Source organism: Leuresthes tenuis, unplaced genomic scaffold (genome assembly GCF_036924035.1).
Source record: "Leuresthes tenuis unplaced genomic scaffold, fLeuTen1.0.hap1 SCAF_14, whole genome shotgun sequence".
Taxonomy (NCBI): domain Eukaryota; kingdom Metazoa; phylum Chordata; class Actinopteri; order Atheriniformes; family Atherinopsidae; genus Leuresthes; species Leuresthes tenuis.
In genome coordinates, this window is record NW_027325368.1 from 9,486,498 (window position 1) to 9,510,255 (window position 23,758).

General features: G+C 38.9%; 4 protein-coding genes across 4 annotated transcripts; 3 read left to right on the forward strand and 1 right to left on the reverse strand.

Moving 5' to 3' along the window:
• Positions 1–1,042: 1,042 nt before the first annotated feature.
• LOC140268364 (serine/threonine-protein kinase NIM1-like) lies at positions 1,043–4,535 on the reverse strand. The gene is made up of 3 exons (XM_072363179.1): positions 4,228–4,535; positions 3,015–3,283; positions 1,043–1,816 (listed from the first exon to the last, which is right to left on the reverse strand). Exons 1-3 carry the CDS (start codon positions 4,523–4,525, stop codon positions 1,061–1,063), a joined length of 1,323 nt encoding a protein of 440 aa, XP_072219280.1. The 5' UTR covers positions 4,526–4,535; the 3' UTR covers positions 1,043–1,060.
• A 2,583-nt stretch (positions 4,536–7,118) lies between these two features.
• Positions 7,119–12,734, forward strand: pnhd (pinhead). The gene is made up of 7 exons (XM_072364188.1): positions 7,119–7,146; positions 9,109–9,204; positions 9,316–9,452; positions 9,779–10,055; positions 10,573–10,754; positions 11,684–11,742; positions 12,449–12,734. Exons 1-7 carry the CDS (start codon positions 7,119–7,121, stop codon positions 12,597–12,599), a joined length of 930 nt encoding a protein of 309 aa, XP_072220289.1. The 3' UTR covers positions 12,600–12,734.
• A 1,567-nt stretch (positions 12,735–14,301) lies between these two features.
• admp (anti-dorsalizing morphogenic protein) lies at positions 14,302–16,051 on the forward strand. Its single transcript, XM_072364463.1, has 5 exons — positions 14,302–14,596; positions 14,687–14,823; positions 14,929–15,051; positions 15,141–15,330; positions 15,627–16,051. Exons 1-5 carry the CDS (start codon positions 14,302–14,304, stop codon positions 16,049–16,051), a joined length of 1,170 nt encoding a protein of 389 aa, XP_072220564.1.
• A 3,639-nt stretch (positions 16,052–19,690) lies between these two features.
• On the forward strand, positions 19,691–23,566 carry cib3 (calcium and integrin binding family member 3). The gene is made up of 6 exons (XM_072363896.1): positions 19,691–19,791; positions 20,585–20,619; positions 21,059–21,170; positions 21,620–21,767; positions 23,145–23,340; positions 23,415–23,566. The coding sequence occupies exons 1-6, from the start codon at positions 19,741–19,743 to the stop codon at positions 23,434–23,436; spliced, it is 564 nt and encodes a 187-aa protein (XP_072219997.1). The 5' UTR covers positions 19,691–19,740; the 3' UTR covers positions 23,437–23,566.
• Positions 23,567–23,758: the final 192 nt, after the last annotated feature.

Below are 23,758 nucleotides of genomic sequence, written 5' to 3' on the forward strand. Positions count from 1 at the left end.
AAAAATAACTACACGTCCAACCGAAACTTATTTCTGAAGACCCCTCTCTCTTTTTGCTTTCGTATGGCCAAGGCAGCGGGATTTTATGTATAGTAACAAAATCTATTAATCTATGTAGGTACTTTTCTGGCAAAACCCATGTCTTACAGTCATGCAAAGTGGCCAATACCAGCCTCTTCTGACGACATTACAAAGCCTAATTCGTTCTCTTTAAACCAGGTAATAGGTAAAAAATTCCTTATGTGCATTCTTGACGTGATATTTCAAAAGTTATCTTCAAAATTCCCTTGACAATTGAATGGAAATGTTGCTAATAATGGTATTGCTTTAGCTGCTTGTTCGAAAGGCTATTTTCCCATATTAATTTTCTACAAATAATTGCTGTTCTAAATTAATCTCAAATAGTTATGGATCCATAAGGATATCTAGTTTCAAGAAAAGATTAATAGAAATAATAGTCTACAACAAAAGTTATCTAAACATTGTTTAGATTTTCTCCTGCATACATAGAATACAATAACCTTGTGCAAAACCAAACCAAAACAAAAAATACCACACTTTTGATTCCTTTTTCACATTTTTTGAGTAACTTTCACAGACTTATGAATAAAAAACCCTCACGTGGTTTGGATGTTCCTACATTCTTGTTACCGTGTGCTGAAGCGACTCAGTGGGTCACTGGTTGCTCTCAAGAAATTTCTGTTACGTTTTGTTGTTTTTTTACAGCTTACATTGCAAAAAATTAGGATGTTATTTCTGTGGCCAAAGAAGTGCCAAGTACGTTCATGGAGTTTGCCACTGTGTACACCTGCATACACAGAAGCCCCGTGAGAAAGGAGGACAACATTGTAAAAAATACCCCTCCCACTGGAGTCACAGGTTTGGTTTCTATACTTCTGTTTGTGTATGAATTAAACAATAGAATGCAGGTATGAAGTGCATCCTAAAGGTGATATAAAACCCACATTATACTGTATGCACAGAGATTCTGTCATTCATCTGTTAGAAATGAGGAACAAATACTTTTCAAATCTTTGGATGATTCTTGTGAGAAGTTAGCCTACATAATGTTACAGACCACAGAGTGGCGCTTGAGCAGCATGCCATCTGAGCCTGCTCTCCGTCTGAGTCTGTTCCGGGATTCTCTTGTGTATGCCTGACTGAAACCCACAGCCTCCACAGTTCTCCTCTTCTGGATTCGATGGAGCAAAATTCGATAGGTCCCAGTGATGGGGCTTCTCAAGTCATGGCTGTTGTTGAGAAGATGAGCCTTTGTGATGCCAAGATCCTCCAGGCTTGCCTTCATGTTCAGTTCATCTGTAGTGAGTGCATAGTTGGAATCGACAAGGTGGGAGGGAGTAGTTCTATAAGGTGTGTATGCCTGAGGGTATTCAATGCCCTTCATCCAGTTGCTAGCCATAACCTTTGCTATACTGAGGCGGTCCACCGGAACTGGCCTGAGGAGGCCCTTAATAGTATCCTGGCAAGATAGGGAAACATAGGTAGGGATGGCATATGAGCCCTGCAGGATACAACACTTCAGCCTGCTTGTGGTTGTAGCTTTGAATGGCATAGTGCCAGTCACCATAAAGTACAACAAAATACCCAATGCCCAAATATCTACATACTGTCCAATGTATCCTTTATCTTTAAAGAGTTCTGGGGCTGCGTAAGGTGGAGAGCCACAGAATGTGTGAAGTATATCAGTGGAGCAGCAAGACGTGCTAAAACCAAAGTCCCCCACTTTAATGCAGTATGTGTTGGTATAGAACACATTCTCAGCCTTCAGGTCCCTGTGGATAATATTATTATCATGCTGGAAAAGGAGAAAACAAAGACGTGTTATTGTAAGTATGAGAATTGTAAATATAAGTCACAAGTCATTTCATCCTTCATTCAAAAGCTCTAAAATGAACATATTAATCTAATAAAGGTTTAGCCAATCTGATCTCATGACAGAAGTGAAGTAGCTACATTGGTCCACAGCACAATGTTCTACAGTGTCACAAAAATTGCTCAAATATTTGTAGAATTACTATGTTTTCGTTAATCTGTTTACAACTCACTTAAGGCTGAGGTTTTGATTGACATCATATATCTCCATAAGTGTTCCTACATCTTGCTTGTATTCACTTGGTAACAAATTATCAAAAAGAGAAAGAAGGGGATGGGTGAAGGTACTAATCCAATGTAAGACTCTGTGTTTATTATTGTAAGACTCTGGTTTGAGAATACTGGTGTGAAGCTCACCTTGAACAACTTTTTTCAAAGTTATTGCTACTTGTTAGTTACCTTGAGCTTGTAATTCCTATCTTTTCTATCATGTACTTTGAAAGTATAGAGTTAGGATTATAATTTTTGTGCATGGTAGGTTTACATGTTTAAAAATATATAGGTAGCTAGTTATACAGTTACAAAAATCTACAGTTACAGCCCACACATTTTTTTATTCATACACTGCAGTTCTCAGTGTGGGGTTCTCAGTTCTCTCAGTTCTCGAATCATGTGAAAGCTGCCAGACAAAAACAGCAACGTGGAGATACTTTCTTGTCTTATAACTTACAAACATGAATTGTGACACTGCACCATATTAGACAAGTGGACAAATGTACCTCTTACATATTTTTTGGTTAGTCTTGGTTGGTTCAGAGAGTGTGGAATAGTGACATCGAGTGGCTTAGATGCAGATTGCATTGAAGTGATAGCCTCCTGCCTCAATCTTACCCCCAAGCAGGCGTGAGAAAACTACGGTGGCTGCGGAAAACATGAAAAACCTCCTTTCGAGAGTTTGGCTTGTCTCTTATGGGTTAATGTAGAAACATGGTGTTTCAACATGGGGGACTGTAAGGAGGAGCATCCACAACATTTGTAAATATGAAAGGATTCTTCTTATACAATAAAAAAATTAAAGGTTTTACAAACTCTAGTTGTCTTTGCTCAGGGTTTTATTCTTTGTGATTTTTTTCATCTAAATAATTCTGACATTATCAACCCTAAATCTGGTTTTCACTCACCATATGCTTGACTGCAGACAGGACCTGTGAAAACACAAGTTTGCTCTCCAGATCCGACAGGCGTCCCCTGGTGCTGATATGGGAAAAAAGCTCCCCTCCGCTTGCATACTCCATCATCAGGTAGAGCCGCTTGTATGTTTCCACCACTTCATACAAGCGCACTATATTGGGGTGAGCAAGCCTCTCCATGCAAGTGATTTCAGAGGTAAAAAGGGCTTGTGAGCATTTGTCCAGACGCTCTTTATCCAGGACTTTTACTGCCACTCTTTCTATTGGGTGAAGACAGAGAAAGGCAGTGGAGTTAACTTGGAGTTGAACCTTTCCTATTAATAAATCTTCCTTTTGTTATCATGTAATGTTTGTTTTGGCCTTCTTGTATGTGTTTATCTAGACCTGTATTCATACCACTGAAGGTCTGTGTATTAGCATCACTGCCAAGCTACACAAAAGCTGAGAAGGCTGAAAATATAAAGGATTAGTATGTGGCTGTCTGATGAGATTAGCCATGTCTTCTGACACCTGGAATTGTCCAGACAGACTGAGTTGTGTCCCATGAGCTGATGTGAGTACATTCATTTTAAAGCTGACATTTTACAATGAACTGGGCAAAAAAAACATCAGGCAAAAAAAATCTTCAGCACAAGCCACAGAGAGAAATAGAATAGCAATATGTTTTATGCTGTAAAATAAAATTTGCAAAAATATATTTGACAATCAAAACTTGAATGCATATAAAGTGGAACACCTGTTTAACAAATTAGCAAAATTGCATGTAGCCATACTACATCGTCAAGGCCTCATTTGGTATATTTGTATTATGCATCTTAATTTGTTTTCATTATACTTAAACAGAAAATGTGATTTAATATGAAGGCTTACGTCTCATATAAATTGTTTAACATATTCTAATATATTCAGCTTTAGCAAGTTATCTCAATCTGTTTTCATTGGCAGTGTTTGCAGTGGTGCCTCTAATGTTATACCTTTGAGAAGTGAAAAGGATCTGATCTTTTCAGTGCAATTTGTCATCACTCTTTTATGTCAATAAAATGCACTTAACTCCTCCTTTAAAGTAATGTATAACACTGATACTAATGAAGCAACATTAGCATCAGCATAAGTAACATTTAAAACCTTTCTTCATATGTCCTACCTGATCACCAAAGCAGTGAATATGAGGAGCTTACAAAAGGCAAAGCATCCAAAATCTCACCTTTGGTCAGGTCATGTATTCCCAATCTAACGTGGGAGAAGTTGCCAGAGCCAATCTCCCCTCTCAGCTCATAAAACCCCACTCGCCGTCCACATATCAAATCATTCATCACCCTCTCTGAATGGGTCAGATCATGCAAGGCCTTCCCGATAGCTGTGTGCTGTATCGCCTCCTCAACTTCTGTCGCCTTCTTGTTTGTGTCCACCTTTGTGTTCTCCTTTTGGAGCGTCAGGATGACCATTTCTTCCATGTTGGGATTTGTCTTTGAGTGAGCCCCTGACATGGAAAAAGAAATCATGTTAGTATTATGCTCTTGGATGTCTTATAATGCCAATTATTTGGAATGATTACTTTTCTGAATTAGACAGGGTTTAATCATGGTGTGCTCACGCAATAAAACTGCATAATTCAAATAATGTGGTGTATCTGTCCTTACATGTTTTCCCTTTTATGTTCCTCTTGCACTTCTCTGTGCTGATGGTATTCTTTCTGTTGTTTAAATACATAGTTTCTAGTCAGCACCACCAACAGTCACTTTGTTCTTCTGTCCTCTTGCAGGTTTTTAGAAAATTGAAGGTTTGGCAAACTTCCAACAAGAAGAATTTTCATCTAAAACTACAATATAAAACTATTTGCATGCATCAGAAAAAAATCCTCCTCAACGATGTTTCTTGAATCATCAGCTGCTTATCCAGATGCTGCTGTTGTACTGTTGCTCTCTCTGTGTGCAGCAGAGATGTCCCATGGTGTGTAATCCAGAACTACTACATAATGCCCTGTAATCCCAGAGTGTTGGACTCCTCCCATGCAGACAGACAAAAGACAAGCCTTAGAGGCTTCTTTAACCCCCAGACATAAACATACCACCTGATGCAGGTCCTTGAACAAGACATTGAAGGGATTATCTTTACAATGCTGTGCATGCTACATTTATTATAGTTTGTAGTCAGCAAGTTGGAGTAAGGATATAAAGTCTCCTGTGATTTAAACCTCTGATGAAGGTAAACATGGGCTGCATTTCTATGTTATAAATTAAACATGATTGCTGACTAAGTCTATGCGGAAATGCAAATGGCCAAAAGAAAAATGTTATTCTCTCCTCACTTTAGGTCTGCCAAAAGCTAAATGAAGTGATCAGGTGGGGGGCTAAGTGCCGCCTTGTAACTGGGTAACACAATGGCACAGTGACCCAGACACTGACCATGACACCAGACAGGCCATACAAACACACTCACACTGTTCCCCATCAGTCTCGCCAACCTCTGATACCCGGACTGGACACAGGGATTGTCTAACAGCCATAATGTATAAGCGGCTTGTTCAAGTCACAGATGAGTCATTATAAAGCAGGTCTTAATGAAAGTCTCAGCACGTGCATCGCAGAACAGAGACAACAGAATCTTTTCACAGGCCATTTTCAAAGACTGTTAACAGTACCACTGCTAGGAAATTCATGGTACATTATTCACCCATGCACAAGAATCTATGATTAAAGATTAGTTGTACAGTGTTAAATATTATATGCTCCCCACAGAGATATCAATGTAAAATATGCACAAAGTTGTTTGAACAAACCCGTAGTCAGTAGGTCCACTCTCATTAAGGGAAAAAAATGCATTGTGGTTCAGATTCATGTCTTAGCTAAAATTCAAATTAATTTAAAAAGTGGATGAAATACACAACAATAAAGACACTTTCTTGACCTTGAAAACAGCAGCTAGCAAAACAATCCCACTATAAGGTCCATAGCAGTTGTTCTATAGTTTTTTCCATGTGGCATTTTTTCCTCAAAATGGAAAAACAAAATAGATTGTTACATTTACATACATTTTTATAATAAGTAGGCAAAGGTGATCTGCTGTGAAAGCTCGAAACCTTTAAATTTAGTAGGAGACATCAGCAATGATCTAAGAGAAGAAATTACTGCACCTCGTCATAGAATGTGTCTCATCACTATGGTATCTAATCCTAAGGATGCATTTAAATTTGAGTGTCAATAACCTTGTAATAATAATAATAACTGACTTTTATTTCACTGCAGACAGAGCAAACTTTTTTTGTCATCAACTCTATTTAATTAGTTAATATAAATCACCTTTTGTTATTCAAATTAGGTAAACATTCCAAAAAAAGTTGGGACAATTAGGTAAAAGCAAGTAATTCATATCAACAGTCTGTGTAAACATGATTTGTCACAAAAGCAATATCCATCAGATGAGTCTTTGAGGAGCAAAGATGAACAGCAGATCCTCAGTTTTTCTTTAAACGAGTGAGAAAATCATTCAAATGTTTGAAAACAATATTCTTAAAAAAACTATTTTAAAAGATTTCTCACTCTACTGTTGCAACAGTTTTGGGATTATGGAAGGAATACTGTGTTTACAGTTTACAATCTAATGTTTTCCATATCAGGACAAAATAAAGACTTATCTGATCATCATCACAATTACATAAATCAAACCTCAGGTGATCAACAAAGCATGATGAGTCTATCTAACAAAAACTAAGCCAAAATACAGAAAAAACACACCCTTAAAAAGTGTGGCCTTTTTGTTTAAATAGACGTTAACAGTGTAAGTAGCAGCCAGGTGCTGCTAATCAAACACATTTGATTAACTGATCATCAGGAAGTGTGATCACCTCTGAAAAAGCAGAAGTTTTTTGTATTTTCGTGGTCTGGAGAATTAAAGTGTGTTTACACATTGTCAAGAAAAGCAGACATCAGCAACGATCTCAGAGAAGTTGCTCATGTCGCAACTTGTTGCAATTGTTGCTGCTCGTCCACCTAGGAAGGGTCAGAAGCCCATTTCCAAATAATTTCATAATAATTCCAGTGAGAAAGGTTGTTCACAAGGAGAAAAAAAATAAGATTGTTGCCAGTCTTCCCAGGAATGGCTGTCCCAGGAAGTTCACTCCAAGGTGAGACTATTTTATGCTCAGACAGACTGCAAAAAAATCTAATCTGTACAGTTAAAAAAGGCTTGACAAGTATGGCTGGTTCAAAAACGTTTTCCAGGAGAATCTATGTTAATGGCAGTATGGTTCAGCTCTGCAAAGTCACAACTGAACAAACCTCGTGTGGAAAAGACGTGTGGAACAGTGTCCTCAACTTCCCTGCCTGCAGTCCCCGTGTGTCCCCAACAGAGTATATGTGGAGAATTTTGAGAGTAAAAAATGCACCAGTAATAAAACAAACTGGGACAAACTAGCACCCGAGACGATTAATCACACAGCATCCTCAATGTCAGAATGTCTTCTCGGTGTTTTGAGAAAGATTTGCAGCATGAAAAACTGAAAGTCTGGCAGGCCTTCTAATCAAAATTGAGGGCATATTGATAGATTGATAGACATGGACTAAACATTGAATGTTTTCGGTTTATATTGCCTGCAATTACCTAAAAGTCAGAGTAAATTTAGGAATTTCCCATACCATCTCCATTTTCTCTGATTTGATCACAATTGGATTTAGCAGTTATTATGATTAACTGCGGGTTTTTACCAGAATCATTGGAGACTATAACATTTGTTGTAAAATTGCTGTAGGGTGTCGGATGTCACTTTAATCAAGGTGTCTGATGGGTCTCTGAACGATGATCCATTGATCCTGGTGAAAATGAGGAGATCACATCAGCACATCAAAGTAGGGCAACCTAATTAGACATGAAACATGCTTGGATTACAATGCTGCCACAAGTTTTTCCTTCTGTTAAAAAAATACTTTTTAGACCACAATGTCTGAAAAGAGAACATGACTGATGAACATTATCTTCTCAGATCATACTATGAGTGTGAGAATATAAGTTGGATTCTTGATTTATTTATTTTTTTTACTATTAAACTTTATTATTACTCTTGGTAAATGTAACATCAAACGATATGAATGACATGCTGGGAAACCTGAGTAATATCCAACATTTTACTCTGGTACTTAATCTTTTCTTTCTGTGAAGAGAAAAAGAGAGCAGAGATTTGAAGAGCAGGTCTGAGGGGGTCTGGCCATTTGGTGTCATGTTGAATAAACACAAAGGTGCTGGAGGGGAGGCTCGGAGCCCCCATGCTGATCCTGTTTATGTGTTTGGACCAGGTTTTGTTTTAAGTCAGAGGTGCTAAATACCACCCCCCTGAGATAAAAGATGATTAATGCCTTTGTGAGAGCGACACTTTAATGACTCAAGCCTACTTAAGCTCTTCATTAGTGTGAACACGGGTCCGCTCAACACATTTGAGCCACCGATTCCCTTTGCTGCAGATTCAGAGCCGCTAGGGAGATTTACTTTGAAGTGGCCCCTGCCAGTAAAGAATTCAACATGGAAATTTGATTAACTCTCCCTTTTTTTTTTACTCCACACCAGTTTGAGCCCTTGCTTTTGGGTGACATTTGGGAAGCTTGATCCTATATAAATATCTGAGGCATCAGTGAGCAGAGGGGTACTCAGGATCTGACGCTGAGGAGCAGATTCAGACAAAAGTCATGGATATACCCCAACATTTCCCCATCTTTCTGTGTATACTCATCCTGACCTGTAAGTACTGATCACTTATTTTGTTCTACTGAAGCTGTGACGTGTATTTGTTGGAGTGTCATAAATCTCTGCTAGTATATATAAGCTAACGCAAATTGGTAAATATATGTATTAGAATGCAGTGATGCTAAGATACCCATTCATTCTCTAAACTTCAAAGCAGAGTTAATTCACTTTCCATTCAACCAAACATTGAAAGTTTCAGGGCAAGTCATGAACTGATCAAGAGTGATTTTTTTTATGGGAAAATTAGTCACGCCACCTGTTTGGGGTTGCATGTCTTCTAATCACTGCTTCATTCACAAATGATCTGTGAGTCACTGATGGCACAGATGCATACTTGTCTGGTGTTTTCTAGTGTGTGGAGTGTTGAGCAAACACGTTGACCACAGAAACCTGTTCACACAGCGAGTGTGCTGCAGGAGGCAGAGCCACTTTGTGTACATTGGGCAAGGTAAGGCAACACATGTTCAAGAAGGATTCCTTCTTTAATAATAAAGTTAAAACATTTTTTGCTTGACTTATCGATTGATTTTATTTTATTTTTTTGTCTCTCCCTTCTCAGATATTTCTGGGAGTCCAGTCAGTGTAGATGTGGGACTGTGTAGGTCGCACTGTGGGGCAATAAGACCATCCCATGAAGCAAGCCAGCAGGAATACTCAAAACATTCCTCAATGCTGGAATTTCTCAGGAGCAAAAAGGTAGATTGAAGAGATGTTACAGTTTCCTACATTAGCCACAAGGGCGCGCTGTGACTTTGTGATTACTTCACAAGGCTTCCACAGTGAACACTGTATTATCATAAAAAACAACTACTTCAGTTTAATATATGAAACGATGTGAAAGTGAACTGATATAAAAATGTTATTTTGAAAGATTAGAAACGTTTATTTTCTATTTTGTATAAACGGTGAAATAAACGCTTCCAATCAAAAATAATTTCAACCATAGTTCTTAAACGCACAAGAACACGTTTTGAACTTTCTTAAAAGTAAAATAATAACCAATTGCTCTTGGATTGCCAAAGCTGAGGACGCGCGGAGCCGCTGCCACAGAGATCGCGGAGCCGCTGAACCAGCTGCCCTCCTGCGGGATGAACCAGGTGTGCCAGCCGACTGGGATGCGCGTGGACCGGATGCTTCTGTTCGAGGGACCCCGGGAGGTGGAGGTCATCGAGGAGTGCCATTGTGAGATAAAACTGACACAGTGCATCCGCGTCCCAGCATTGAAGACTTATTATTCTGAAACACCATATGAGACAGTCATAGACGTGGGAGGATGTTCACGGTCCAAAGGATCCCCAGGTGTGTGCATGTGTGTGTGTTCGTGTGTCATTTTTAAAATAAGAAATGGGGTAGAGGTGACTACGTGAGCATGGGTCAGCCAGTCAAATGCAAAACTATTTATTGGGGGGGCGGCATGTTCAGCTATATTTGGCCTGGACCAGCACTGATTTAAAAAAAACTTTATATTTTGATTAAATCTTTGTCCTAATGCACATTAAGGAGTGTCTATTTGTTGCATTATACAGGGAGGGTACTTCATTATTATTATGGGGAGTGAGCTTTCAAATGTGGGAGAAAACAGTTTTGTGAATGTTGAACCACTTCATTTAGATCAAATTTGACATTCATTAGGGTGCATTCTAGTACTCACTCATGTGTTTATATTTCACTAACTTAAAACAGCATTAAACTTAGTTTAGTCCACGGGGTGACTTGAGTCCTGTATTTTAAGCATGGCTGTTTGAAATTTTTGTTTCAAATTGGATCACAGGTTATAATTGAGTTATTGGTCTTTACCTTTTTCCATCATTCGCAGAGGGATTCTCCTGTGTCCCCACTAAGTTTGACTCAGCGTGGGTGGAAACTCCCAACAAAGTGGATTTGATCCAGACAGTGACAGCCTGTGAGCTAAAGGAAAGCTGCTACAGGGTCTCATATATAGAGTATTACTATGAAATAGTCCAACATGCAGAGGGCGTCAAAGAGGAGAGGCTCAAAGTAAGTGTAATCAAGAAGCTATTTCTCCAAACAGTTCTTCCACATGTTTTATTTTCAGACTTTTTTCGGTGAGATAATTTTTATTCGATTAGCATTGGACATTTAACATTAGAAGACTGATTAATTTGTGATGCACAACTCTTGTGATTCACACTCTTTTGTCATGAAGCTCAGAGGAAATTGGGCTTTAGCTGGGTGCCAGACATTAATGAAGTGCCTTTATTCATTAGAGACTTGTGGAAGACGGCACTCAATTAAACTATTCCAAAGGCTGGCACCGCACATCCTGGATGTGCAAAACTTCAAGATGTGTTGCATTCTTGTTCATACACAAGCACATGCTGATTTTAGTACAACAACATATACTTCTATGAAGTATAAGATAGGGGAAACAAGCCTCGGGAAGTCGAAACTTCTCCTTAATATATGTAATTTTATTCAACATTTGTAAGGACATTTTTTTTCTTTCCATTACTTAACAAATATCTATTTCCCAGATGTGCTCCTTTTTTGCTAAAAGACAATGTTTAACATAAATTAAAATAGCTTTTCCACTATATCTGAAGCAAAGAGGGATTTAAACTGAATAAAAATAATTTCTAATTTCTAAATACGCCCTTAAAATTAACGGCAAAACCAACTTCCCCAAACTACAAAAGAAAGCCTCCGTTTTTTAAATCTTAACATAAACCTTCAATTAAATCACTACGTGGAAATTAAAACTAAATCCCTCTGCTTCAGTCTAGGTTATCTGCTGTGTCGTAGCACCAAAAGTGCAGTTTAAGTGCAAACACAAATGGCCCCTGCAGTTGTTGAATCACAGCTGTTAACATGCTAAACAGAAGCTGACCCCCCCAACTCAACTGAGTCAATATTTGTGAGCAGCTGAAAGCTGATTTCCCTCCCTCTGTGTTGCTAATTTTCTCCAGGAAATAGATGTGGGCAGATGTTTGGGAGGTTGCACTGCAGGAAACCGATGCCTTCTCAGGTAAGTACGAACACAGCTGCTACACACATCTTCAGATACACCTCCTCTGCTCCCCACTTGTAACAATTGCCTGTGAGCTCTGACACCTTCTGTGCTCAAGGTGTTGACTTCATTTGAATGCCAGTACCAAATGTCCTTTTTATATTGCCAGCCTTAGTTTGACACTGCAGCATGGACAGAGCCTTATCTGTTTATCTAAATATCATGAAAAGCAGAGGATTTTCCACATTCAAAAACAATTGTTTTCTTATGCCATCATTGTATTGCAATTTATTGTCTGTAAAAGCAGAAATGCTTAACAGAGTTAAGTTAACCCAGTACTAAATCCATTCATGCACGTTTCCTTTGGATAACTTGTTTTATAAGACATTGGGCCATGCATATTGTATCGCATAAATGTGAAATATTTATTTTCTTGTTCACCAGCAACATGCTGTCATTTAGAGAAGTTATCCTAGTTGAAATTACGAGTAAAACATCCATAATTACACAGAAGAGTGATTAATAGCACTAAACAAAAAGAACTTCCACAATTGTTGCTGCAAATGGAATGAAAATTAGCGACATAAAATTCGATAGATTAAATATTTATTGTATATTTTCCAACCAAAATATTTATTTTAGGACATGCACAGCCCTAAAAGGTGGGCTCTTGTGGTGATAACGTGATTTTTTATATTCTTTTGTGTGTATGTCTCTACTCAAGAAGTTCAACTGATCCGGAAAACTGCCACTTGTGGTCTGAAAGACAGTCCAGCTCATGCGTTCCTCAAGGTTATGAGAGCCACAGCTTCCTCAACCAGCATGGGCAGATTCGCACCGTCCTCTCCATCACTTCCTGCCTCTGCCAGAACTAAAAGCAGCGCCCCCTTGTGGCAAACAACTCCAACGACCTCCGGTGGCCCTCCCAAAGATACAGATAGTTTACCCTGAACAAAATACTGTCAACAATTTGCTACCTTAAAGAATTATTGTATTATATGTAATATATGTAGAAATGATAATTTTGTAAATAAATTTAATACAACAATTACAGTAGTTGTTATATGAAACACGATGACAGGTTTACCAGATGGCCTGCATGTAAAATGTGTAAGAAGAACAAATTGTGTGCGTGTATGGCCCCTTTTCTTTTTCTGTATGAATATTACTCTCATCATTTGAGTTAAAAACATAAACCTTTTGTTGCATATAATAATTATTTAAAAAGCAAAGACGCCAGAGTAGCATAAAATCAGTCAGTTCTTACGTATCAGTTAAAAATCAAACATGACACTTGGACTTACTTAGTTGCGCCACAAATCAGTACATCTCTACAGCTTTAAGATGGTCTGAACGAAGCTTTGAAGAAATAATTGAGGGGGAGATCAAACGAAAATAATTGCTGTTTTAAGAAAACACACGTGCAAGTAGTTAATACCTCCTTATTTTGATATCGACGTGCGAAACAACACTTTTCTGTCATAGGTTTCTGTTTAATCTAAGGGGAAACGTTTTATGGCTTGTCTGCAAGGTGTCATGGAGTCAAAAAAAACTTTGATCTCTTAAACGTTTATTACAGTGGAAGAGACTGACTTTTTCAGGCTCTGTATGTCATTTTGCTCGTGCGTAATCGTGCGTAAAGATCAAAGGAGACAGATAGCGTAGAGTTTCCTTGTAAGTAACCTTGCTGACTTCCAAGAATCCTCGAAAATACGCGAATTTAAGTAATGAATTCCATCTAAGTCCACCATCTAGACGAGCAATTGGTAACATCAGAGATTTTAATAAATAGCACAGTGGTAATCTGAAATCACAATCGCCCAGTTTAAGACTGTGTTGTGGGATATTCTGAGTTTAAGAAAATTAATCTGACCGATCTGACTGTAACTTTAACAAGAACTCTGCCAGGGAAGTGGATTAGCTCAGCTGGGCTTTGGGAGCTCTTAAAAAAAACAGAGCCCCAAACTTAGCGATTATCCAGCTGCAACTGGATAAACAACTATGTAAATCACACGAAGTGCAGCGAGTGACACTCGTGACTTTCTCGAAGTAATTGGTTTCCACCTATAACAGTGTGCCCATTACCCCGAACGAATGGATTAATTTAGGCTCCACTGACCTCCCACTGCGAGTGCTTGTTCTCAAGATATCAAGCTTAAACTTTTTCCACAGGAAACAGGACATTTTATTTGCCTTTTACGATTTCATAAAGAAAATCTAAATATGTTTTCCATAGCAGCAGGCTGTGATTGATAAGAGCACCGCTTTTGAAAGGCCAGTTTTTGTTTATTTGAACATTTATTGCCAGACATGGAGACAATGGGCTTGAATAAAATCTCCAATCGGGGTCACACCTTCTTAACATCGCCATTAGTCTCCCTTTACATTCGCTGATTGGTGATTTACATTTGCGGCCAAATAGCATCTTTACTGCTGTTTACCAAAGGTTTGGGGGCACTGGAGAGGAAACAGGGGCATTTGATATAAAAAGTCGAGCTTCCAGGACTCAACCGTCACTCCAACACCAAGCTGCGTTCTAGGACACCGATGCACCAGGAGCCTATTCACACTTCAGGGATGATGATGTTTGTGATCAGCTTGGCCACTTATTTGTGCATCGCAACTGCACGGCCTTCAGTCAGCGACCAGGAGAATCATTTTATCGCTGAAAATGAGTCAGAGGAGGTCCGCTCAGCAGCCATCAAAAGACTTTTGGAAGTTTTTGGGATGGAGGACCCCCCTGCTATCCATGGTCACAAACAGCCACCTCAGTACATGCTTGATCTGTACAACACGGTAGCTGATGTGGACGGTGTAACCAAGGACCCGTATCTTCTGGAGGGGAATACAGTGCGCAGTTTCTTTGACAAATGTAAGATCTGGTTTGTGTCTGCATGCGTTTGAAAAGTGGATCATACTTAGTGTCTGTTCTGGTCTCTAATGGTGTAATTTTCAATTGCAGTGCACAGTGAGCAGGTGGAGTTCAGGTTCAATTTGTCTACAGTTGCAAGAACCGAGAAGATTCTCACAGCGGAGCTCCATCTTTTCAAGCTACGTCCTCAGGGGACGCACACATTAAGCAGACATCACTTCTGTCAGGTTTGTAAACTAAGAAAACTAGAGCAAACCGTTTTGGTTAATTGTTAAGATTATATGCACTCTTTGCCTTTATAACACTGACTACATTCATTCTGTGCCATTTAGGTCAGTGTCTATCAGCTGCTGGACAGCATCAAAACCAACAACACACAGGAGAAGAAGCTGTTATCTTCTCGACTCATTCCAGTCCACTCTACAGGTTGGGAAGTGTTCACAATCACACAAGCAGTAAGTGTTTCACTCTTTAAGAACCCTACACTAACTGCTTTCAGAACAGTTTTAAGAACAGTTTTAACTGACTGATGGATTTGCTGAAGGTTCGGTCCTGGATGTTAGATGAAGGCAGTAACCTGGGGCTCCAGGTGGTGGTCCGGACACTAGGAGGAAGCCTGATTGATCTCAAACTGATCCGCTTTGCTTCAGGGCGCCACCACCATCAGAGCAAGCAACCCATGTTGGTTCTCTTCACGGATGATGGCCGCCACTCTGCTACACTTGAGAGCACAGGTTAGATTTGTGTCATGACTGCTGAATTATATTATCATTGTTACTCAGTTATATACAATTCTTACACTCTGCAAAGATATTTCTAAACATATTTCTAAAGAAAACTTGTTCAAAATCTGGTTGGTGAATGGATAAATGTTCCAAACATTTCAGACATTTAGCCACTTTTGTCACAGCTCACCTCAAACCATTTAAAAGGACCTCTTATTCCCTGCCTTCACTTTGTGTACAGAAATGTTACTTATCACTTTAAACACTATAACTGCTAATACAGAAACTCTATTTTCTTCCACCAGATCCACAAGAGGCAACTGCCACCTTCCTCATGCCTCAGGCTCCTCTGCCAGACCCACCTTCCCGCACCGCTCGCTCCCTGGACTATAGTGACGAAGAAGGCATGTCTAAGCCCTGCCAGCGCCTGCCACTGTATGTAGACTTTGAAGAGATCGGCTGGTCAGGCTGGATTGTATCTCCCAGGGGTTACAATGCTTATCACTGCAAGGGGTCCTGCCCCTTCCCTCTGGGTCAGAACATGAGACCAACCAACCACGCCACCGTCCAGTCCATCATCAATGCCCTGAAGCTCATCAAAGGCATTGAGACACCATGTTGTGTGCCCGACAAGCTCTTTTCCATCAATTTGCTCTACTTTGATGATGATGAGAACGTGGTGTTGAAACAGTATAATGACATGGTGGCTGGAAGCTGTGGCTGCCACTGACAATCGTTTCTTGGGTGTTGGACTGCACAGATACTCAGATCCCAGTTAAAGATTCAGAATGTAAATTAGATGTTTATACTCACACAGCCAGCTGCCCTTTATCCCCTAACTAATGAGTAATGTGCCAAGTCTGACAAGAGACAATGTTACATATGTAAATATCCATAAATTATAATATATGATCGTGATAGAAGTGATATCCAATGAATTATGTAAATGTGTATATCTTCTGCTTTCTGTTGTGAATGATTACACAGTAAGAATAAATGGTGTACATAAAAGGAAATAAATGGAGTTTGTTTGATTATATCCCATACAAAACATGACATTATTCAAGGATTATACTTTGATAATGAAACCAAACAAAAACTCCTTCATCAATTTAATTTAGATAATTGCTCTAGTGCTGTAGTATTTCTGTATAGAAAATGTCAAATTGGGCTGCAAGGTGGTTCAGTGGTTAGCACTGTAAGAAGATTCCTGCAGCATGTGACGATACATGTGGGACTCCTCTCCTCCATCCAAAAACATGCGCGTTAGGTAAGTTGGTGATTCTAGGAGCGAATGTGAGTGTACATGGTTGTTTTGTGTTGGCTCTGTGATGGACTGACAGTCCTTCCAGATTATTCCCCACCTCTGGCTCCATGGCAGCACGGATAGGCTCCAGCCACCATGTAACCCCAAACTGGATTAAGTGGGTACAGAAAATGGATGAAAAATGTCAAAGTGTGGTCTTCTCAAATGACAATTTTCTGCTACCAACAACTTTCCATTTGAAAATGACGGATTATGTTGTACCAATGGATTTTAAAGGGAGTCAAGTTCACAGTAAGAAGCAATAAATGTTATTATTTCAATTTAGTCTAAAACATCTCTGAAAAAAACTCAACACTGTGCTGAGATTGAATAGTTAGAAATGAGTGACTAAATACAGCAACTCAGCATCACAACTGATCCTATACCAAAGGTTTGATTGTACAAACTCCTCATTAGAATAAGTTTTTTTTACTTTCCAAATGTATTTGCACAAAGCTGGTCTATTTCCTCTGTTTCTGTAACATCTGTGATGAAGGAGACAGCTAAACCATTTGAGGCACAGTAAAAACACAGTCCTCAAGTGTTATACGACAGTGAAAGATATTTCAATCAAACATGCTAAAGTCTGAAACCTTGACTTATTGTGGGAAGGTGTTAATAAGGCTGCACATTGGTTTCATCCCAACTAGACTCTCTATTTTACTCTACCAAGCATGCTTCTGCAGGAGAGACACTACACCCACACTTTTATGTTGCCCAGCGTGTTGGTGGGTGCTGGTACAATCCATTCCTGTCAACAAAGTTACATTAATCTCACCAGATCCCAGACACGTGTGAAATGAACGCTGAATTACATTTTGCACAAGCATGACATTACCATAACCTACACACTGAGAACATGCTTTAGATTATATGTTAGAGTTAGTGCCAGTTTGTTCAACATGGAAATAAAAGCAAAGAAGAAAAAAAAGATTCAATTAAAAACAAGATTAAAAGTTTATAAGATGAATGCATATATCAATAAGTTAAACCAACTTAAATTCATGAATAAATGGACAAAAAATAATTGAAACCCAAGTAGAAGCCCAAATCGGTTGCTCTTGAATATGCTTTTAGAAACACCATCTGTGCTGTCCTTTCATATGACTTGTTTTTATCTGACTGAACCAACGTATGTCACTCATGTTTCCAGTGGATTTATCGTCCAACCTGCATTGCATGTCTTTCACCACAAGATGGCACTGTTGTGTTCCATAGTGAATCTCCAGGTTTGACAACAACAATAACAGAGCTGGAAAAGGGGTGGTTGTGCAAAAAGATGGCGACTCTCATTTTATAAGAAAAGTTATGGCACTGTCATATTTGGATGTATATATCAATCCAATAGGCTCAAAACCTGACAACCAATTCAACTTTATGAAGTGTAATATATTTATGTTTAGGTCATTGATAATGTTAGTTTTTAACAATGTTTACAGCATTATGTTTTGAGAATTCATCTTATAATGCAACTTATGCAGGATTTACTCTAGCTATGAATAGTTTTAAAGCATTAAATTGGCAGGATAGTAAATAAGGATAGTAAATTTGACAAAAAAACTCTGAATCTGAATGTGGTTTTAAAAAAGGAAAGAAAACAGAAACAAGTCCAGAAGAATCTGATTTATTTTTATATTTAGCAAAACTCCAAAGCAAAAGTTTATTATTAATCATTTATAATACCAGCACAGTTATTCAACAAAGCTATTACTTGCTACTTCATTTGGATTAGTTGTTGATTTCTACTTTTCCTGTTGCTGTGTCCTGTCAACAGCCTCAGATGACCTTAGACAACATGGGGTTTCCAACCTGACTGTCTGTCATGATCATTAAAATGTTTTTTTTTTTCGCTACATTGAATGTTAGCCTTTAAAACTCTTGCTTCCCTCTGTATTTGTACAAGGCAAAACTGTATTTCTACTGGATACATTACAAAAGAACATATATAGACATATACATATACAAAAAAGGATATCACATTGATAGTAAATTCACATCTTATGGAAAGGTATTTTCAAATCTTAGAATGAAATCAAATTTGGGAAAATATTTTGTAAACTTCCATATTCAGTAAGTCTAAACAAAAACCACATGTGAATACCTGAATAACTACCTGAATAATATAAGCACCACTTTTCTATGGGCTGACATCTGTTAATAGTGAATCTGGAGAGACGCAAAAACACTGAATATGTGAAATACATGTGAAAATGTTTGAATATTCAGTTCAAACTGTATCATGTCAGCTCATGTTGGGCAAATTAAAAAGGCAAAAAGCAGGACATGACTGCTCCTTGGGTTCTCGAGTATCTCCCAAGTCAACTGAAACTTTTTTTTTTTATTCAAGAGTTGAAAAACCTGTGGAAAAATTCTAAATAGAAAAAGGAAATACACTTTTTTACTTCAGGTTTGTGATGGGAAACAAGCTCACATTTGTGCACCCACATTCACTGTTGCAGCCTTACATTTCAACTGCAGTTCGTTTGTCATGTCTGCTTTTCTTTCTTTTATAAAACATAAACTGAACATTTTATTGCATACTCTTTGTTTTTGTGTCTAAAATCATTGGTTCTCAGCTCAAATATGTATCCTAAGTGGAATAAACTGAGGTAAAGGTGCAACAAATGGAGATAAATGTTGCTACTGTGCATATGAAAGAATAAACAGTAAAGTTTCGTTTCAAGCCTTGGCTCAGGTATGCGACACGAAACTTACACACAACAACCGAGTCCTCAGTTGAAACACAACTTGTCTCCCATCAAAAACTCTTTTTGCACATTACAAAACCCAGTCTCTAAAGGATGTAACCTGAGCTGTGAACGAGGCGTTGGTCATAGAGTGGCACTAAAGGGGGTTGAAACCACTTGGCACGTTGCTGGATGACAGCCGTTATTCATTGTCAGAGGGGCTGCTATTCACAATGGAGAAAACGATGAAATGCTGCCATTATAGTGGCGACCAAAGGGCCCGGTTGTGGCCCGACACCTGATCTCCTCATTGGCTCTTGCCTCCTTTTGTCCCAGTATTTCATATCTGACTTACCCACCCTAAAAAAAAAGCACCCAATGCTGGAGCAGCGATGGACCTGAAGCTTGGAGCTTGTGCACTCAGACATGGGGAATAAACAGACCATCTTCACAGCGCAGCAGCTCGATGCCTATCAGGTTGGTGTCACCCCCGTTCCTGTCTGAATAGGACCATTCAGTTCTCGCTTGCAACAATTCTTAACATGGTTGATGGTGCTGTGGTGCAGCTCTTCATGTGCGGTGGTGTACTTGCTCAGTGCATCCCTGACGGCGTTTGTTGATTTGATTTTGTCTCATCCTCTAAAACCACAGTTTGCAGGAATCTGTCTTCAAGGATTTTAGAGTAAAACCAAAGTCAGCTTTAGGATACCTGGATGAAATGATTGTTCAGAACAAATGATTGAAGTTTTGACATATGCAGAATAAATCTTGAGATGATAGATAAATAAGTCAACTTACTCTGAAACTTGGAATGATTTGCCTGCTGTGTACTTAATGCTACTTTTAAAGTGAGACATTGATGGTCTGACATGGATATCTACACTCAAAACAAAGGTTAATCATTGACTATTTAAGGAATAATTCTAAATCACACTTGCATAGACACTTTCCAAAGGTACACTGTTTAAAGTAGATAAAATAAAGCTCACCCCGACAGACTACAACATAGTAGTTCAGAAATAATAATCAAATAACACAGTGCAGACAGATGACCTTAGGAGTAACAGAGTACGTTTACTTTTAATAACACTTTCAGTAAACTTCTGCACTTAAACACAACCTTTGCTGTTAGAACAGTACAGCATTACTATTACTAATTAAGGAAATGGTCTGAGTACTTCTTCTATAACAGTGCAACACAAGCTTAAGGACTGCGAGTGTAGCACAAAAACAACAGTTTCCCAACAGAATGATCTCTTTGTATTTGCAGGACTGCACATATTTCACGAGGAAGGAAATTCTCAGGTGAGCATCCAAATTTTTCGGCTGTGTGCCCTGTTTTATTGCTCTTTCCTCTGGTGCAGAATAACTATGTTGCACTACTCAAATCCCATTACTTTCTGCGCCATTTTTAAATGAAGCACAGCTTGATTTTGTTCAGTTCTGCACAATACCGAACTGTAACTCTAGACTACACGACCAGGAGACTTGTCCTGCTGTGGGGCGGCCAGGCTACCACTCAGATCGCAAGCTATTTTAACTCTTGCTTTTGAAAATTTTGAACATGAAAACCTTTTTCATGTTTGCAATATCTTATCATTGCTGGTGATTTAAGAAAAAAAAAGAAAAAGAAGCAACTTCTTTGTTTTTCGTTAGCAGCGGCCCTTTCAAAATGCAAATGCGCATGACATCAAATATATCTCGTAATTCAATATTGAAAGTGAATTTTTTAAAACGTTCCTAGACTGTTCTACCGCTACCGGGATTTGGCACCGCAGCTCGTTCCCCTCGACTACACCAACCACCCAGATGTGAAGTTACCATATGAGCTGATTGGCAGCATGCCAGAGCTGAAGGTAGACCCACTGCTCCACACACAGCCTGCAGACCCGCTCTCTCCCTCTGTTCCCAATCCATAATTAATGGCCAACTAATCGACAGAATTCTTAGAGAGGTTATATGTTACCTGACTCCTTTAAACTTGAAGAACACTGCTGGGTTCCAGAGTGCACACTTGTTGGAAATGGGTAATTATATGCCTCTTTACGCAATGACAGTAAGGTAAATAGGTGTGTCAGCCCGTTGTTTACTGACAGAGACCGGGACTGGGAGAGTTGGTTCTATGAATTTCTTTCTTCCAAACTGTGGCAATTTCATAGCTATTTTGGATTTTCAAAAATCAAAAAACGATATATGAGTCTAAGTTGACTGTCTGTGGCGCAGGACTCCAACAAGCACGAGGTTGCAGTTTCCTGCGTTTACCTTATGACATTTTATCAGACTGTCTGGTGTGTCCTCTGTTCAGGACAACCCCTTTCGCCAGAGGATCGCTGAGGTTTTCTCTGAGGATGGTGAGGGAAACATGACACTGGACGACTTCTTGGACATGTTTTCAGTCCTCAGTGAGATGGCCCCTCGTGACCTTAAGGCCTACTATGCTTTCAAAATTTATGGTAAATTTTCATATGAAACCAGGAGTTCTGCTTTTCAAAGCCTCGTTTTCAGTCAAGTTAGATTAAAGAAAAACAAACAAAATTAAATAAGAATAGCAGTCTGAACGTGGTTAAAAGCCAGATATCGTATGAAAGCACACACTCAATGATAATCCAAAAAGATACTGATAAAAATGATTTATTAAATAACTAAACAATACATGTTTGCAAAGATTTGCACAAATGTTGAAGTAAAATAAACCAAAATATTTCGTTCAGTCTGAGAATAAATTTGACTTTCAAAGTCTAGGTTGAACTGAAACTACCAAAGTTGGCACCCATTACATCACTGCCTCCTACAAACTGCTTCTGTCTTGTGCCTGTAAAACAAATTTTCCTCCAGAAGTGGTTTTAGTCATGTTTCAGAAAAGGAAACACTTTTAGCACATACACTTTCTAAAGATTCCAAAGAAACGTACATGCTTTCAGTTCACAGGAAATTCTCCTAAAATCTGGAAACGAGATATGCTGAGAAATCAATGGAATAATTTTAAAGAACTTTGAATTAGCCAAGAAGTAAACTCTCGATTTTTAATTACACATGTACTGTAACTACAGCCTTTCAAGTAGCACCTTGTTTTCAAAGTTGGCCACTAATGGCATGAAAACTTGGGAATCATTCATTTCAAAACCGAATGACCATGTGATTAAGGAGCATGAAAGAGAAAGGCTTTCGGAAATGTGTGCAGAACAGATGGAACGTTTTAATGATCAACCAGCTCATAGGAGAGGAGCCTGTTCAAGCTCAGCGTGTGATTTGCTCCTGCATCATCCCTAATGTGGTTAGGCAAAAAATGGCCAGTTATTGGTTAAGGAAACTTTTAGTTAATTATTCAAATTAAAACAGATGAAAAAGAGGGGAAGGTGAAAAAGCATCAGCATGGCTGCACCATGAATAGGACAGATGACTCTAACAAAGCCACAGAGTGTGTGTGTGTGTGTGTGTGTGTGTGTGTGTGTGTGTGTGTGTGTGTGTGTGTGTGTGTGTGTGTGTGTGTGTGTGTGTGTGTGTGTGTGTGTGTGTGTGTGTGTGTGTGTGTGTGTGTGTGTGTGTGTGTGTGTGTGTTGGGTGGACATGTTAAATCAGGTCTAAGATTTTCAATCGATCGCTAACACACTAACACTGTAGAATATCAGCAATTTGGACTGTCAATTTACCAGAATTATTGTTTGGCCATAAAACAACACAATTTTCCTTGTTTTTTTTCCAGCCACATGAGTCACAAACCAAAGTTCCACTGTCAAAAGACAAAAAAAAAATAGATAAAATCGCATCACATTTGACAAGCAGGAGGCAAAAACAGATGTTTATGTTTTGTTTGTTTTTTTTCTTCAAAGATTTCAACAATGACGATTTCATCTGCAAATCAGACCTGGAGAAGACACTGAACAAGCTGACCCGTAACGAGCTGACCGAAGACGAGGTGAGGATGGTGTGCGAGAAGGTTATGGATGAGGCTGACCTGGACAACGATGGCCGTCTGTCACTCGAGGATTTCCAACACATGATTGTCAGGGCTCCAGATTTCCTCAGGTAAAGCAGCTGTGACAAGACGTGTCAGTGACTGTATTCATACACGGTGACCGTTTGTTTCTGTTTGTTCGCAGTACCTTCCACATAAGGATATAAGGATTTTGATCAATAGTTTTCATTTCATACTTGGAAAAAGCCCGGCTGGATGAACTGAAACACAGCAGAACATCTGGAAAGATAAGAAATGAAATCTTCACCAACAACAACAAAAAAAAAAAACATATCTTGTGAATGTCTTATATTTTTTTAAACTATGTAAAAAAGAAAAAAATATTTTTTGTTAGTAATCTAAAACAAAATTTACTGTAAACAGCCTGAAAGCATATCAATAACGCCCACATCCAGCATTTTGTTTGTTATCGCAGCGACAGAAATAAAATCCATCCACGGTGTATCAGCAGGCGGAGCACGAGCAATC